Source organism: Chelonia mydas, chromosome 27 (genome assembly GCF_015237465.2).
Source record: "Chelonia mydas isolate rCheMyd1 chromosome 27, rCheMyd1.pri.v2, whole genome shotgun sequence".
NCBI lineage: Eukaryota > Metazoa > Chordata > Testudines > Cheloniidae > Chelonia > Chelonia mydas.
Window position 1 is genome coordinate 9,744,932 of NC_057860.1, and position 16,908 is coordinate 9,761,839.

Below are 16,908 nucleotides of genomic sequence, written 5' to 3' on the forward strand. Positions count from 1 at the left end.
CCACTAAAAATTTCAAATGGAATGAATATTTTTCATTTCATTTGAAATTTTTCATTCCCTCCATCCTACCTTCTCTCCTTTTTCCCCCCACTGGAAAAGAAGTAGGAGGTGAAAGGGAGACCGGAGGGGGTGCAGGATAAAAATTTTCAAATGAACGGAAAAATTTGCATTTCATTTGAAATTTTTAAGAGGAAATACATAGCATTTTTAAGCCAGCTCTGGTGAAAAACAGGCCGTCTTTTCCCTCCTTTATTTCCACTAGAAAAAAAAGGAGGAAAGAAAAAAGGAGAGAGGAAGGGGAAATGAAAACAAAACCAAAAAAATCTCAAAACCATCAAAAACAACCCACAGGGTTCGTTTTTTCATTTGAAAACATGAAAAATTTCAACCAAAACCAAAATCTCCCATAAACGTTTTCATTTTGGTCAAAAAGTCATTCTCATACAAAAATGCTTCAATGAGACAATTAAAACCAGCTTTCATTTTAAGTTACACAAAGGCACTAATGATTTGAGATGTATACCACCATTTCCACCCCCCCACACACACACACACAAAAAAGACCCCGCTTCCTTCCTAACAGCAACAAAAAAGCTCCATTCAACATAAAATTCCCCAGCCATTTCAAAGGAGACTATTCCCTCCTGTGAGACAGGAAATACAGCCCCTGCAGGGGAAGGAGTGGTGTCAGGGAAGCAGTTTAGGATTTGTTTAAAAAGAGACCATGCTGCCGAGTTTAGTTTGAGGACCACAGACTGGGGTTTCATCAATATGGAGGGACAACCATAGCCCAGCTGGGCCCTTTAAGAACCAGGGGAACAGGGTTGCTGGGAAATGGAGTCCTGCCTGATAGCCATATTGTAGTCCCAGGCTGTGGCAAGGCATGCTGGGAAACAAGGAGGAGTATATATACTGTACCTTTCCGCAGCTAGAGAGAGAGTTGTAAGGAGACAGGTTATGAAAGTGGTCTTGCCTGGATGCAACGGGCAAACAGAACCGGTCTCTTTTTTTAAATTGCATAATATTTATGTTCACCCAACCTGCAGAAAATCCTGTCCACAATTTCTCAGAAAGTTGGATCAGACACTTATCACAGATGCTTGCTTTAAAAAGCATAAATATTATGCAATTTAAAAGCCCTGAATCGGTGATTATTTTTTTGTTTATTTGCTTGTTCACAAATTGCACTGATGTGAGATTTTTTTGTCTGGCTTGTCAGACTCAGAGATGCAACACAAATATTAACTATACTTTTCTTTGATGGCTGAAGTTGGAAACTTGGCATTGAAAACCCTCATTGTGGATTACTGAATTGCTTAGTCTGAAAGGGGAAATAACTAGTTATAAGTAGAACTGGGCAATTTTTTTTAAAATGTCAAAATCCTCCCCTGCCCCAAAACCGGGAAAAATATGTTGACGATTTTCATGATTTTTCTGAGCCATTTTTGGACCAGCTCTAGTCTGAGCGCGCTCAGTAGGCATCTACTAAAATTCATTAGACTCTACTGTAGTCCCAGCCAATCTGTGACATCTCTACACATTCTTCTGGTCTGACCAGACCAAGAGGCTCTGGCAGGGACAGGTTTTGCTGTTGGGACAATTAAATATTTACCCGCGGTACAAACCTTCAGTGCTTTAACATCAGGAAGGAGAGATCATCATAGAAATGAGAGCAGCGGGAGAAATTGATAGTTTCGCAACAGATGCTCCAACTTGTCTTGCATGGATGCACCAGCTCACATTACTTTGATGGTCAGCTCTTTGAGGCACGGACCATCTTTTGTTCTGTGTTTGTACGGCACCTAGTACAACGTGGTCCTGGTCTGTGACTGGGTTCCTCAGCACCACAGCAGTACAAATAATTAATAAATAATAATAAGTAGTAAATTCAACAAATGTCATGATTGGCGCTTTGGCACTTATCCTCTTTTACTGCTCCGTTCTAAAATAGTCTACAAATCTGACATGTGTTCAGTTTATAGCCTTTTCTTTTGGGAACAGGCAGCCACCACGATGCAAACTAACAATGCGGTTTTGGATACCGACGTTTTCCCCCTAAAATTTCCCATCCCTGCTATTTGTGGTTTAGCCCCCACCGGTCATAACTAGCGCAGACCAGCTGCTGGCGCTCTAGGCACTGCTCCGTCTAAACTTGCTTTCAATAGGGCTAAATGACACCGTGGTTAAAATGTCCCCCAGTCCCTTGTAGTTGCAAGCACTGGAGATGAACTAGTGGTAGAAGCCATTATATAAATATATAGAGTCACTAGATTAAAGTAGCAACAGAAGAGAAAGCACCCCCTGCCTGATCACCTTAATGAAGTGTAAAGGCAAGTTACATAGAATCATAGAATATCACGGTTGGAAGGGACCTCAGGAGGTCATCTAGTCCAACCCCCTGCTCAAAGCAGGACCAATCCCCAGTTTTTGCCCCAGATCCCTAAATGGCCCCCTCAAGGATTGAACTTGCAACCCTGGGTTTAGCAGGCCAATGCGCAAACCACTGAGCTATCCCAGTGCCTAAGAAGAGCCTGGGAAATGCTGATGCTAAAATACAGGCAATATATATATATATATATATATATTTTTAATGCAAAATTAGGCAAATCCCGCACAAATTGTCTGAATATCTGCTCCGATTTTTAAATTAATTCCCTTCAGACATGCTTGTCCTCGCCTTTCCTGTCTGCTTTCCGTGAACATTCATGTGATCACATTTCATTGGCATGGAAGTTTGCAGAAAGTAGATTCCAAAGTTACATCCACAAGTATTCAGGAAAACCCAATGTAAAAGTCTCACCTGCCTGCACACTCATCCTGGTCAGGGGGCAGAAACAGTACCATGTGGCTTATCCGATTCATAAAGGATAACCAAAGATAACTGTCTGATCAATCCATTGTGTAAAAACATACACGCAAATTCATAGAATATCAGAGTTGGACGGGACCTCAGGAGGTCATCTAGTCCAACCCCCTGGTCAAAGCAAGACCAAGCCCCAAATTCATCACTCTCAAATAAGCATTTAGTGAACAGAAATCATTAACTATTTGTGTCTGAGCCATAAGCAAGGAGAGGCTGCATTTGTCAGATACAGTTGTTGAGTTACTTGTTCTGCTGCAATGAAATGTTCTACAATGGTCTTCACATAAGGTGTTACGTCTAGGCTGAGATTCAGCAAGGTGTTTAAGCCAGGGGTGGGCAAACTTTTTGGCCTGAGGGCCACATCGGGGAATAGAAATTGTATGGTGGGCCATGAATGCTCAGAAGATTGGGGCAGGGGTGCGGAAGGGATGAGGGTTCTGGTTGGGGGTGTGGGCTCTGGGGTGGGGCTGAGGAGTTTGGGGTGTAGGAGGGTGCTCTGGGCTGGGACCGAGGGGTTCGGAGGGTGGGAGGGGGATCAGGGCTGGGGCAGGGAATTGGGGTGTGGGCAGAGGCTATGGGGTGCAGGCTCTAGGCAGCGCTTACCTCTAGCAGCTCCCGGAAGCAGTGGCATGTCCCTTCTCCGGCTCCTATGTGGAGGCACGGCCAGGCAGCTCTGCGTGCTGCCCCATCTGCAGGCACCGCCCCTGCAGCTCCCATTGGACCACCAGAGGGGGTCACTGGAGCACGTAGGAGCCGGAAGAAGCCATGCCGCGTCTTTTGGGAGCCGTGTGGTGCGGCCCCCAACCCTGCATCCCGGCTGGATTGGGGCAAGCCCCACACCCCACTCCCCAGCGGGAACTTGCAGGCCGGCTTAAAACGGCTCACAGGCCAGATCCAGCCCACAGGCCATAGTTTGCCCACCCCTGGTTTAAGCACACGCCTCGTTTTAGCTTGTGAGTAGCCCTGATAATTTCAGCTGGAGCAATCACATGCTTAAAACGAGGCCACGTCTGTACTAGGAGCTAGGATATATTCTATGCTTTGCCAGTATAGCTACACTTGCATACCGCACTGGTAAAGGGCTCCGTGGTGTGATTGTTTTTATACTGACAAAGCTGGCTGTTACCAATATAACTTATTCCACCATCGTGAGAGACACAAGCTATACCCTTAAAAGCACAGTTTTACTGGTAGAACTGTCTACTTAAGGGGCTTTTGCTGGTACAGCTATGGTTAGGGATCCCATCTCTGCCCACCCCTCACCCACACAGCTACTCTGGCAGACGTCTGGAGCGTAGACGGGGCCCGACACATGTGCTTAAATACCTTGCTGAATCGGGCCCTGAGTTCCTAGAGGTCAGGAAATGCAAGCAGCGGTTCTAACGGCAGAGCAAACTGAGCCTCAGTGTGCACCCCGGGACGTGGAGGCAGAGAGAGAGGTGTATGTAAAATATTACTGCTGTAAAATGTGCATTACAAAAAAATTACATAGGGCCTGATTCTGCTCTCACTTGCCCCAACGTAAAACAAGGCTAAATCAAATCCGCCCTGAAATCAACAGCATTCCACTGGGGGAATATCCGCATTGGGACCCCATCACTGCTGCACTGGCTTTCGCGTTTGCTGACACCTGGTGGCTCAACATGTAACTTTAACTGTGCATGAATACGAGGGGTTGGTTTATTTAAGGGTTGGTTTTTACATTTAATGTAGCCAAAGGACCTGATCCTGGAGCCTTTAGTCATGCACAGCTAACTAAGGCGAGTGGGCATTTGGCCTGATTACGGAACTTCCGGCTCCACGGATCTCCTCTGGCCCGTGACTTAGTCGGGTTATCATTCGCTTCCCATCCAACCCTGATATGGAATAACTTTGTACCCAAAAAACTTTATCTCGAAGGAGTTCTTAACCCTGCGAGTTTCAAAAAGCTTTGACAAGCTCTTAGCAACAGCAAAGACCAACTGAACTGGAAGTCTCAAGACACAAAAAACAAGTGTACTAACCATTTAAAACATTTATTTGGCTCTGATAAAATAAGTGGCCTTTTAAGCAGCTCGACCAAGACGACGCTGATAGCACCCACCACACTGAAGAGATCGCCTTGTGGAGCTGGAAAAACATCTGGCATATGGGGGCGGGGGTGTTTTAGGGAATGGATGCAGGCAGGAAAGTTTGGCTTGGAATGCAAAATAAGATGCTGGGCACAAGTGCCCTGTATGCTGCCTGGTTTTTAAGGCCACGCATAAAGGAATGAGCCTGGTTTACAGGAGCTTGACGCAATAAGCTACGTCACTTGCTCCTCTCCAGGTCTGAAAACAGCTTGTTATTCATTTTAGGCCTGCCCTGGTTTTAGAAAGCTTTGCACTAAAGGGGAGAGGGGGGCAGCAAATGCTCCACCCCCTTCTCCAGACCCTGTCAAAGCACCTCTGGAGTAGGTGCCCCATAGAAATGAGGATGGAGTCACTATCCAATCCCCCCCCCCCCCCACACACACACGTCTAAACGAGTGCAGCCTGGAGCAGTATTAATTCAAGGCTCTGCTGCCAGTGTTGCCCCCTTCTTGATGGGAGAAAAGGGGGCATCTGTTTTAAAAGAAAGCAAGAGGAAGCACAGAGGAGCTAACCCTCCCTGGGACTTGTAGGGAGGGTCTGTGGCCACAGATCTTGTTCATCCCTAGGGTTGGCAGGCTAAATCCCCTCGCTCTTCCCCAGCAGCCCAAGCTCATCGCAACAGCGGGACTGGGACGACATCAAGGGAACTCTCCAAGTCTTTTCAATGCCTCCTAGGGAGCATCTCTGGGCCACGGAGGGCAAGGTTTTCTTGAGCGCTCAGCACACTGGGTGCTGAATATTTTTAAAAAGGTGGCTTCTAGCTAGATGCTTAAATGGAAGGCGAGCTCTTGAAAAATCTAGCTCTGGTTCTTAAAAAACGTGGCTCTCAATCATTCTTTCCTTATCTACCTTGGGGTCCATAACCATAGGATCTATGCAATTGACTTGATAAAATAAAATACAGCAGGCTCCTCTTCAGAGCAACCCCCCCCCCTTTTGTTTTTTTTGCACCACTCAATTGAATTCCAATCGGAAGTGTTGTTTACACCTTACAATACACCCAACCGACCCAGGACTTGCATCTCGCTGCACCAGAAGTGGAGTTTCACCAGAGCTGAGCGTCACCCTTGTCATATGTTTGTGTGTCAAACGTATCGGTGGGCGCGCGCGGTCGGATTGCTCTATAAAACCCACCCCGGTGTTTGACTTTTTTAATCACCCTCACGCGTGTTGATTGGACCATTACAGCAGCCAGAAACGTGTGAAATTTCAGCTCCAACCACGTCATGGCTCACCAGTGTCCGTTACCATAAAATAAAATGACCCGTTTCCTGAAGGATCAGGAGCACTCTTGGGAGGGTTGTGTTTTGGGTTTTTTGGGTTTGGTTTTTTTTTTTTTTTTTGGAAGACAAGCTTGGACTCCCCCTCTTGAGCTGCCCTTTCTGTGAGGAGGCAGGGCATGAATTAAGGATGCACCTCTAGCTGAACCAGTCACGGTTGCCTCTCGCTGCCCTCATCTCGGGATTAGGGCCAGCAAATGCTAAAATTATAAATACCTGTGCCTGCTACCCATCTCCGCTGCTGTAGTCATATCTGTGCCCCTCCCCCACCTCTTCACTAGGCTCTGTCAAGAATCTCAATCAAATGTCTTCCACTGTTCCGATTTTATTGCAAGACCTGTTGGGGAAGCCCCCGGGTGGTGGGCTGGAAAGAAAGCTGGAAAGGGGACAATTCAGGGCAACTGCAAAAGCAGGAGCGGCAGAGGCTACAGGCACAAATAAAGAGTTAGGGGTAGAAATGTCAAAAGCACCTATAAGTGACTTAGGAGCCTAAGTCTTATTTTCAAAAGCGATAAACACTTAAGAGCCTAAATCCCACAGACTTAGGCTCCTAAGTGCCTGAGTCACATTTGAAAAGGGCACTTAGGTGCCTAAGTGACTTGGGAACTCAGGGTAAGATTTGCAAAAGTGCTTAACTCCCACTGAGAGTCGGGTACCCAGCTTCTCTTTGTGCCTTTGAAAATCTCCCCCATAATAAACTGAGAAAGTGCCCCATTGTTTGAGACACTTTAAAACTAGGCTGGACAAAGCCCTAGCAAACAGACTGGAGGGAACAATTCTGCATTGCCCCCTGTGGGGAGGTGGGGGAAGGAGGATGAACTAAATGAGCCTACCAGGGGCCCTAAGCAGCCTGGCCCCAATCCAAAGCACAGCGACTAAATGCTCAGCTTGAAGCAAACGAACAGTCCAATTAAGTCAATGGAACTAGTCACTGCTTAAACACGTGCTTTGCTGGATGCAAACCAGAATACTGCGAGCCTTATCTATCCCTGGCCTTCTCTATGCAAGAAAACTGCTCATTTCACTTACGTTCCGTCTACATTTAAACCACTCCAGCAGCACAGCTGCAACATAAGAATTATTCCATTGACCTAAAAAAACGAGGAGTCCGGTGGCACCTTAAAGACTAACAGATTTCTTTGGGCATAAGTTTTCGTGGGTTTTTTACCCAGGAAAGCTTATGCCCAAATAAAGCTGTTGTTGGTCTTTAAGGTGCCACCAGACTCCTCGTTGTTTTTGTGGATACAGACGAACACGGCTACCCCCTGATCCATTGACCTAGAGATGTCTATACCACGGCTTAGGTTGGCTGAATTACATTGCATGGGCCATGACCTTTTTCACAGCCCTGAGCAGTGTGGGTAAGCCAACCACACTTTGTAGCGTAGCCCCGTGTAGCCACCTAAGAATAGCATATAGTACCTGATCTTCAACTGATTAGGAATTGGACTAACCTAAACTGCATTAAGCCACTTTTCAATCAAAGTAAGAGTCTGCACTGGTTTTAACTAAATCACTTCAAAGTAACACTTTAAATTAACTCTCTCATGTAGGCAAGCCCTCAAATTTCACATTGACACCATCACCAGGAAAGTGTAGAGGAGCGTCTGTTTGGCTGGAGAAGTTTTAGATGTTTTCCATTCTTTCACCCCTATAAATATCCAGTTTCAAAGCTTGGACTAATAGAAATTGGAAGAATTCTGCTGAAAAGTGAATGAGGCTCAAGTAGCTATTCTAAAAGTCTATCGCAGCTGATCATCTTATCAATGAATATAACACATGGAGAATTCTCTCTCTTCCACGTGTTCTCTAACCAAACTCTTCTTCTAAGGGGTTTCAGAAATACTTTCCAGCAACATTCAGTCTGTTAACAAGGGGTATATGCCTCATGCAGCCTGCATCACTGCAGCGACACTTTGGAACTTGTAGTGTCAAAGAAACAACTATAATTAAATCCTAAAAATGTTTTCCTAGCTGGATTCCCAAGAGACCTGGACATTTCTGGGGACAACAAGAACACCCAGAATTGTAGTAAGAATAAAAAAAAAAAAAAAAAAGTTGGATTTTATATAAACCCTCAAGCTTCAGGGTGTAATCCAACCTCTGACTGATACAATTAGGAAGAAACTGTCCCTAAACAGACTAGTCCATAACTGCCTTCTGCAAGGTTTCCTACACCTCCCCCTGAAACAGCTGGCACTAACTGTTACTGGAGACAAGACCCTGGATTAGATGAACCCTTGGTTTTATCTAGTATGGCAAGCCCTATGTTCCTCTTCTGCCTTTTTATTTTAAACATTTTTAAACTTTGCACGTTAAGTACCTTTTTTAAAGTATCAGCATTCCTTTCTGGAAGACCCTCCCTGTTCATTCACAGTTTTCAAACCCAAAGCAAGTGGAATAAGAATTCAGAAGACCCAGTGGGCTCACGGACAAAGACTGACAGAACACTGACAACAGAGGTAGAATTTTCAAACGCGTCTAAGGGCTAGTCTACACTAGACAACTACAGGTTTCAGAGTAACAGCCGTGTTAGTCTGTATCCGCAAAAAGAAAAGGAGGACTTGTGGCACCTTAGAGACTAACCAATTTATTTGAGCAGAAGCTTTCATGAGCTACAGCTCACTTCATCGGAGCTCAAATAAATTGGTTAGTCTCTAAGGTGCCAAAAATACTAGACAATTAGGTAGGTATAATTACATCGCCCGGGGTGTAGAAAACACATCTCAGTCCCTGTGCAACAGTGGTAGGTCGACGCAAGAATTCGAGCTAACAACTGCCTCTCGGGGAGATGTTTTATCTACGCCGGGGGAAGAAACCCTGCCATTGGCACAGGTAGCATCTACACCGAAGCACTGAGTGTTTTAAGTGTAGACAAGCCCTGTGTGACTTAGGAGCTCGTGTCTCATTTTCAAAAGTAACTTATGAGTCTTGGATTTAGGCACCCAAGTGTCTAAGTCACTTTTGAAAACGAGACACGAGCTCCTAAGTCACTCAGGGCTGGTCTATACTACGGGGGGGGGGGGGGGGGGAGAGGGGAGATCGATCTAAGTTATGCAACTTCAGCTACGTGAATAACATAGCTAAAGTCGATGTACTTAGATCTACTTACTGCGGGGTCTTCACTGCGGTGTGTTGATGGGAAACACTCTCCCATCGATTCCCTTTGCGCTTCCCGTTGGGGTGGAGTACCGGAGTTGACGCTAGAGCGATCAATTTATCGCATCGAAACTAGACACGATAAATCGACCCCTGCTAGATCGATCTGGCCTTAGACCCTTTTGAAAACATTACCCCCATCTAAATAAGAAAACAATCTAACAATGACTTTCTGGTAGGTTTTGTTTCGTGTTTTGTTGGGTTTGTTTGTTTTTTAGCAATTCATGTGCAGTAGAGATTAAGCTTTTTTGATCACTGTTAAAGTCGTCATCATCCCAATTCATCTGCCCTACTCTCTACTGTAAGAGAAACATGCTGAAGAATCCCTTGGTGTTCACAAAACAGTTTTACGCACATAATTTCTTCATCATCAACATTTTTTTTAACACTTTCCTGTTTGCAAAAGCAATATCTACTCTCTAAGAAACCCTTAAGTTGCCACAAAATCGGGGGGGTGGGAGGGGGTTGATGGGGTCTTTAAAAAACAAATGGCATCATTAATGGAGAGTGAAAACCTTTTACACACTGACACTGAGTGAGGTACCTTCCATTCATTAAGTCAGCAAAACGTGTAAATTACTACTAGAGGCAGAAGGGGACTCTTTCTGTTTCTTCAGCCTGGAATTTCAAACACTGGACTAACTCAATCTTATTTTTCAACAGCCTCTCCTGCTTTCTGAACTTTCCCAAGTCCTAGTGGCACATTCTGGAAAACATTAACATTTCTATATCTGGGAGGGGAAGGGGGACGGATGCCTTCTTAAGTGTCTAAATTCTTAAAGCTGTAACTTTTTTAAGGAGAAAAAAATATTTATTTTTTAAAAAATGGTTTTAATCTAAAAGGCAAAAGTATAATCAATCTCTATGGGAAAAACCGATCCAGACCCAGAAACTACTACAGATGTTTCCTTGAGCACCAAATTCACTCTCCTTCCACAGGAATACCATCAAACGCTTTAAAAAAAAAAAAAAAAGGGCATCTACAGGTCTTCATTTTTCATTGGTCTAAAAGCTGAGACTAGAAAGTTTGCAATCAAGTTGCAACTTCTGGTAGACACTTGCCAGTTATAGTTTTTACTGAGAAGGGGTGAACCAATTGTTTCAAACTGTAAATTGTTAAGATTATCTTTTATTTTCAGTTATATTAAAATTGCTCACATCTCAAGTGACCAAAACTTTAAACCTAATTTTTTCAAATTTACTCCAGAAGAACATGGAACTAACAAATTGTGTCTATCCTTCATGGTTGGAAATCACCAACGGTGTTCATTTACTACCGGTACTGAGGGTGTCAAATAAGTATTCATAATCACTGATTTAAATGTATTAAGTCCAAAGCGAACCTATTAAGATAACCAAAAAGGAGATCTTAAATAAAAGCTTAGAATATTAAAATGGAAGTTTTTTTCCCTTATCTCAGGCATTTCAACTTTCAGAAACTGCTCTAAACAAGAATGGTGCTAACTTCTCTTGAAAGGCAGAACCTTTAAAAAGTTAACAACCTCTGATTTGTGGGAGGTAAGTGACCTCAAGAATGGATTATAAATTTAATTTGTCTCAGCATTCAAGAAAGTTTTCTTGAATTAAAACAAACAAAAAAACCTACCTAGATTTTCTATGAACTTTTTGTAGAACCAAGAAATCAGAAGCAAGTAAGATGCAATTTTTGTCAACTAATATTTTTTTCTTTTAAAGTGCCACTTGGTGTTTAAACAAAGTTTTAAAATATTTCATTATGAACACACATCATGGATAAGATTACAATATTTCTACACAGGTATTAACTTGAAACAAAGACTGGGGGGAAAAGGTAATCCAACCCCCCTCAAGCAAACTTGTTAAATTATACCCAGAGCATTGCAGCAGACAACTAAGTATCTGCTTGTAATTAATAAATTTCCTTCTTCTGTCTGGGGACACAAACTTTTCTAACTGTATCTGTTCTTTACAAGTTGCCTTTGCTTAAAAATAACCTGTGCAAATCCTTTTAGTTTTAAGTGTATTGGCTGTTATCAGCCATATTCACTATTTCCCTCAATTACTAAGTTTCATTCTCTCTGGGCTACTCACTTCCACATTCCTCATATTTGGAATGTTTGCTTGATGGATTCACTTCTTTCGTTCTTTCTTTCTCCCCCCCCCCCCCTTTATTCATTCATTCTTTTTTTCAAATCTATCCACTTAAGTCTTTTCAGTTTCAGACAGATCTACCCCCCCTAAAACATTTCTTAATCTTATAGGGGCTTGGGGGTAAAAATTCATTTATCAAAGGGATCATTTCTTCAGTAAGCCTTTCAACACACACACAATTTTTCAGGTTTTTGTGTTTTCCTTTTAAACCATAATTCCTAATTTTGCCAACCCTTCCTCAGTAAAGTCACAGAGTAGCAATGAGAGAAACTTTAACCTAAGCAAGTTTCATAAAACTTTCAGGTTTAGAATATTAATCTCCAAACAATTACATTGTGTATTTAGCATCAGAGTGTTTTCTTTCTTAATATTTTTAAAGTATTTATGTAAAATGGTTTCCTAGCAGCATCAACAAAATCACTCTTAATGAATACATTTCTCTTATATTTTGGGGGCAGAAATACATACCAACAATTCTCTTGTGTACTGTGAGTTTATTCTGCATGTTTTAATTCATATTTATATTAGAAGTGAGGAGAAGAGAAGAAACATTTTAAAGAAGAAAGGAAACCGTCATGAAAGATGCATTCACTATATGAAGTTTAATCAAATACATTCAGTTCCAAAAACATCCTTCAGTCTTATTGAGCATTATTATTTTTAATTTCTAATCAAACAGATCCAATCCATAAGTCAACTTTTATTTTTAAAATTCTCAGTAAAGTACATGAGTGAATGTAACTTTATTTTTTAAAATTTCTGTACTTAACAACCTTGTCAGGTTTTATTTCATTTTATTTTAAAGAAATCACAGTAAGAACATCTGATTGAGTCCTTGCCTATCCTACTTAATTAACTAATTCCTGTTCTATATGTTCTTAGACTGGAAAATTCAAACTCAAAACAACCAGAAAAACAAACTCACTTAGAAACATTGCCTCTAACATAATATCACTCTGAATTTAAAAAAGAGAAAAATATGGTATACCATCTCGTAAAGATTATATTTGTCTAACAACTTCCAAGTTTACTATCATTTTTAGAAAAAACAGAAATACAAGCCTGTCTTAGGAAACTGAGACAAAGTTACTTTCTCAAACCATAGTTAAGTGACAGAAGAATATATCCAACTTGAACACCACCGCAATATTGTACTAATAAAAGTTACTTGAAGTTAAGCACTTTAAGGAGAAAGTCAACATCAAAAATGGCTTCTGTAGCTTTAAATAAAGCAGACAGTGCGTGTATGTGTGAACACATATATATATATATGTGTGTGTGTGTATATATATATATAAAACCACCACACTATGGCATACAGAATCTATATGTAATTAATTTTATTTCTCTCGTTTCTCACTAAAATTTGCTAACTAGCCTTAGGTCTGATTCCTCTTCTTATAAACTTTAAACCACAATTTGTTTGCATTACACTGTGTTTACATTTAAGAATAGCTGCTCTTTGATATTCTTAATAAAGTCTGAAAAGGGTTGGGAGAAAGCAAACTAAGCAATATTTTGAAATCTACTGTGTTCCATGCAACCTATTGAGTATAGCTCTTCTTTGATATTGTTAATAAAGTCTGAAAAGGGTTGGGAGAAAGTGAACTAAGAAATAGCTTGAAGTCTACTGTGTTCCATGCAACCTATTGATTTTCTAGCAGTGCTAAGAAAAAAAAAATTAGACTTTTTTTTCGATTTTATAATGTTACCTTCAGACTGTAATTGCCTTTCCAATAACATTTCATTCAATTGAAATTTACACCACAACCAAGTCTTTGAATGCTGTATTAAGCAATATTGATCACCAATGCATGAGCTGGGGGCTTACTGCTAAAATATTTTATATTAAAGGATTAGATCAGTTTTAAGGTTTGAGCTAAACCTACGGGGTCTCACTGACCTATAGAACACCCTGCTTTCAGCCTTGCAGTCTCTGGGATTCACATGGACACACTGGTGTGTAATTTTAAAAGGCCAACAAATGGAAAAGAGAGAGCTGGGAAGCAAAAATTAAGGCTTACTCTTTGCTAATAACACAGATTCCACTAGTCTTCAGCTATATTTTTTCAGTCATAAAAAAGCTAAAACAATCTTTTAAGAAGCCACCTCCTTCCTGCTCTGTTGTTGAAGTAACTGCCTGGTCACGTGGACCAAGCATATTACAGATTCTGCTGGAATTCAACGTAGACTATTTGTATTTTGGGCCAACTTGCTTCCTGTGGGGTAGGGGAAATGTATCTTTTCTAGAAAATATTTCTTCTTCTTTATGCGGCATCTGCCCTACACTGCAAAATATCTGCTGGTAACCAGAATAAATCATCAGCCCAAGGTGAGCACCCAACAACAAAAGGCCAAGAACATGGAGAAGATTGTAGACTTCTGAAAAAATCTAGTGGGAGAAATGATACTTGTAAAGAAAGGAGACACTTTTTCATGTTTAAAGTAAAGATGAAGGAAATTTAATAATTACAGCTCAGTGAGAGTTCTTCTCTACAAGAAGCTGGGCCAATGTCCTTAATTCAATTAATTTAAACTACACCTTAGCATGAAATGTGAATTTTTTTTTTTTTAAAAAATCCAATTTAACTTTTTTTTAAATATTAGGTTACAAATTTTAAACATGTGTAAAAGGTATTTCAAAGTGAACAAAACAGCCTGCCTTCAGCAAGAGCTCAGCAATACACCACCTTGGCCAAACCACTATTTTGTATCTGGTTTTTGGGGAGTTTTTTTGTTTTGTTTTTTTTTTAAACTTACTTTCCAAGTAACTTAAACAAACAAAGGCGAAATGTAAAAGTTGATCCTCAGAATTGACTCATGCGTAGCTTTGGGCAGCTCTAAAACCCAATAATCCCCTCTTACATTTAATTTCACATGCACATGATTGTGATGATAAATCCTCCCCCTCCGCCTCACCCCCCATTATAGTTGAGCTATACCCTTCCAACAGGGAAAATAAGAGGAATTAAAACACTGTGTTACCTTTGCTTTTTGGGTACTGAATGTTCAATCTCTAGCTGTTTTCCATGTAGCTCCACTTTCCCTACAAACAAAATGTGTCTTTTTTAAAAATCTGAGCAGGGGTGGGGTGCAGAAAGGTTTGGGTAACATTCTTGCCCCTGAACCTTTTCATTTTAATTCTAATTACACAGCACAAATACACGTTCTGATTCCTCTGCCAGGGCACTTTATTAAATACAAAACTGCTTTCGAGCTGGGGAGCATTGGGAGGTACAGGCCAGCAGCTCCCTGGACAATGCTGCTGAGGAATATTTGATCCCTTCGCTCGCCCTGAGCGGTGTTTTGAACAGAGAAGTCTGCTTCAACGAAAGGAAAAGGAATTAAATATTAAGATCCATTCTTTGCTGTTGCTTCTTTGTGTGTGTGTGGGGGGGGGGCTCTCAGTTTTTTTTCACACAAGGGCTGAAAAGATCAAATGTTTCTCAATGGAACGAAGGGAGTTTTCCTTTCAAAATGGGGAGCTCTGCCTAACTGATCTATTTTGGGGGGAGGAGAGGAGGGTCGACAAGGAGGATCTGAGTTTGGGCGAGCCTGGCATCAGCTAAAAAAGATGATTTGCTCCCTAGGAGTTCCTCTCTGTGAGAGCCCAGCATGGCGACCTTCGCGCTACTACACACAACACATATGCCCCAGGAAACCCCACGTTCAAATCAAAATGGCTAAAGTCCCACGCCCCCCTCCCCTCCTGCTGATGGGATCCCCCCCACACACACTGATTACGGCCCCCACGCCTTGGGGGGAGCCACGCTGGGGGCGGCGAAGGCTGCGGGGAGCCCCGAATGGCCTGGTGCTGCTTGGAGGGAGGGGCTGGATCTAGGGGGGACCCCCCCCCAGCCCGGATACGGGGTGCTCTGGCTGAAGGGAAGGGGGGAGGCAGAGGGGAGAATCGGCCTCGCCCAGCTTCCCAAGCTAGTCGGGGGAGGGGGGGGTGGGAATCGGGGATTTCAGCTCCCCCACGCGTGATTTTGCTGGGGAATCCCCTGGTGCTAGCCCCGCGTGGCCTTCGTTGCAGCCCCACGATTTGCCTGGGGTGGGGGGGGAGGAAAGACGCTGTTTCGTGATTTTGGTTGCTTAAAGGCGATCCGTGTAAGGCCCTGGGAAAAGCAAGGGGATCCGGCCCACTGGCGAAACAGGAGGGCCATGGCTGGGTGGTGCGTTCATCAGAGATGAACTGGGGGAGCCATGAGAAAGAAGGGGGGGGGGGTTAGAACAGCAGAGCCCCCCCCCCTTTCTTTTTTGGTATTATTTTGCAAGGGCTAAGAGATTTGGTGCAAAAGCAGAAGGGAAGAAAGGGGGGAGGGGAAGGGGAGAGAGAGAGAGAGAGATAATCTTGCTTACCAGAAAAAGTTTCGATGGCTTTCATAGCCCATTGCTCATCAGGGCAATCCACAAAGGCATAGCCCGATTTCACCAGAAACTGACCACTGAAGGAGATCTTATGGTCATTGAAGACTTTCTCCAAGTCGCCTGGAGTCACGTTTTCGTTTAGGTTCCCAATGTACAGCTTGTTCATGGTGGATCACAAGAGATGTGGATAGTCGGTGGGTGGGTGTTAAGAGAGGGAAGGGGGGGGAGGGAGGGTTGATAGGGCTGGGGGAGGTGGGGAACAACTTTTCTTTATGGATTCTTTAAATAAATAAAAAAAAAATCCCAAGGAAAGTTCCCAATTCAAACTGGAGCCCAACAACTGGGAAAGCGAGTTGTTTGGGGGGAGGGGGCGGTTTGGGTTTTTTGGTTTTTTAGGGTTTTTTTAGGAGGGGCTGGGGGGGGGAGGAGGAGGTGGGATTCCTGGTGATCACAAGCTCAGTGGGGGAGTTGGTTGGTTCCACTGGGATGGCGGGCTGGGGGGAAAGTGCGGCTGTTTTTGGCTCAGCCCCCCCCCAACTCCTTGGAGTCGCACTCGTGTGTCACAGGACGTTGGGTGAAGCTGCCTGGCACCGCCCCTAAATAAAATCGACCTGAAGAAAAAAAATGAGTGAAAATGTTTGCGAGAGGAAGCCACGTGGTGGTGGTGCCGAAAGCCCCGCCCCCCTGCAGTGGGAGGGGCGGGCACCGCCAGGGGGGAGCCTGACCCTTTATTCAAAAATAAAATAAAATAAAATAAAATAAATTACTATTTGATTTCCAGTTGGCCAAGGGAGCCTTTAGGTGTGGGGACGTTGGCTTCATCTCAGCAAGCATCTCTCCAGCTTCCTCCCCCCCCATCTCAGCCTTCTCTAAAAATCAAGCCTCCCCCCCCCCCCAAGCCTGGCTCCCCTCCCCCCCACCCCAGCCTGGCTCCCCTCCCCCCATGGCTTCCCAGGGCTTGAATGGGGATTTGCCCGGTGCAAACTTCTTCATC

At 43.3% G+C, this 16,908-nt stretch overlaps 1 protein-coding gene across 1 annotated transcript in view; it reads right to left on the minus strand.

Annotated features, from left to right (window-relative positions):
* The window catches only part of IGF2BP1 (insulin like growth factor 2 mRNA binding protein 1), a 62,365-nt gene extending 45,737 nt beyond the window's left edge, over nt 1–16,628 (minus strand). Inside the window, exons 1-2 of the mRNA XM_037886655.2 lie at nt 15,906–16,628; nt 14,529–14,589 (exon numbers count right to left, since the gene is read on the minus strand). Of these exons, the coding sequence (XP_037742583.1) occupies nt 14,529–14,589; nt 15,906–16,080 (236 nt within the window). The 5' untranslated portion in view covers nt 16,081–16,628. The remainder of the gene's footprint in view (nt 1–14,528; nt 14,590–15,905) is intronic.
* Nucleotides 16,629–16,908: the final 280 nt, after the last annotated feature.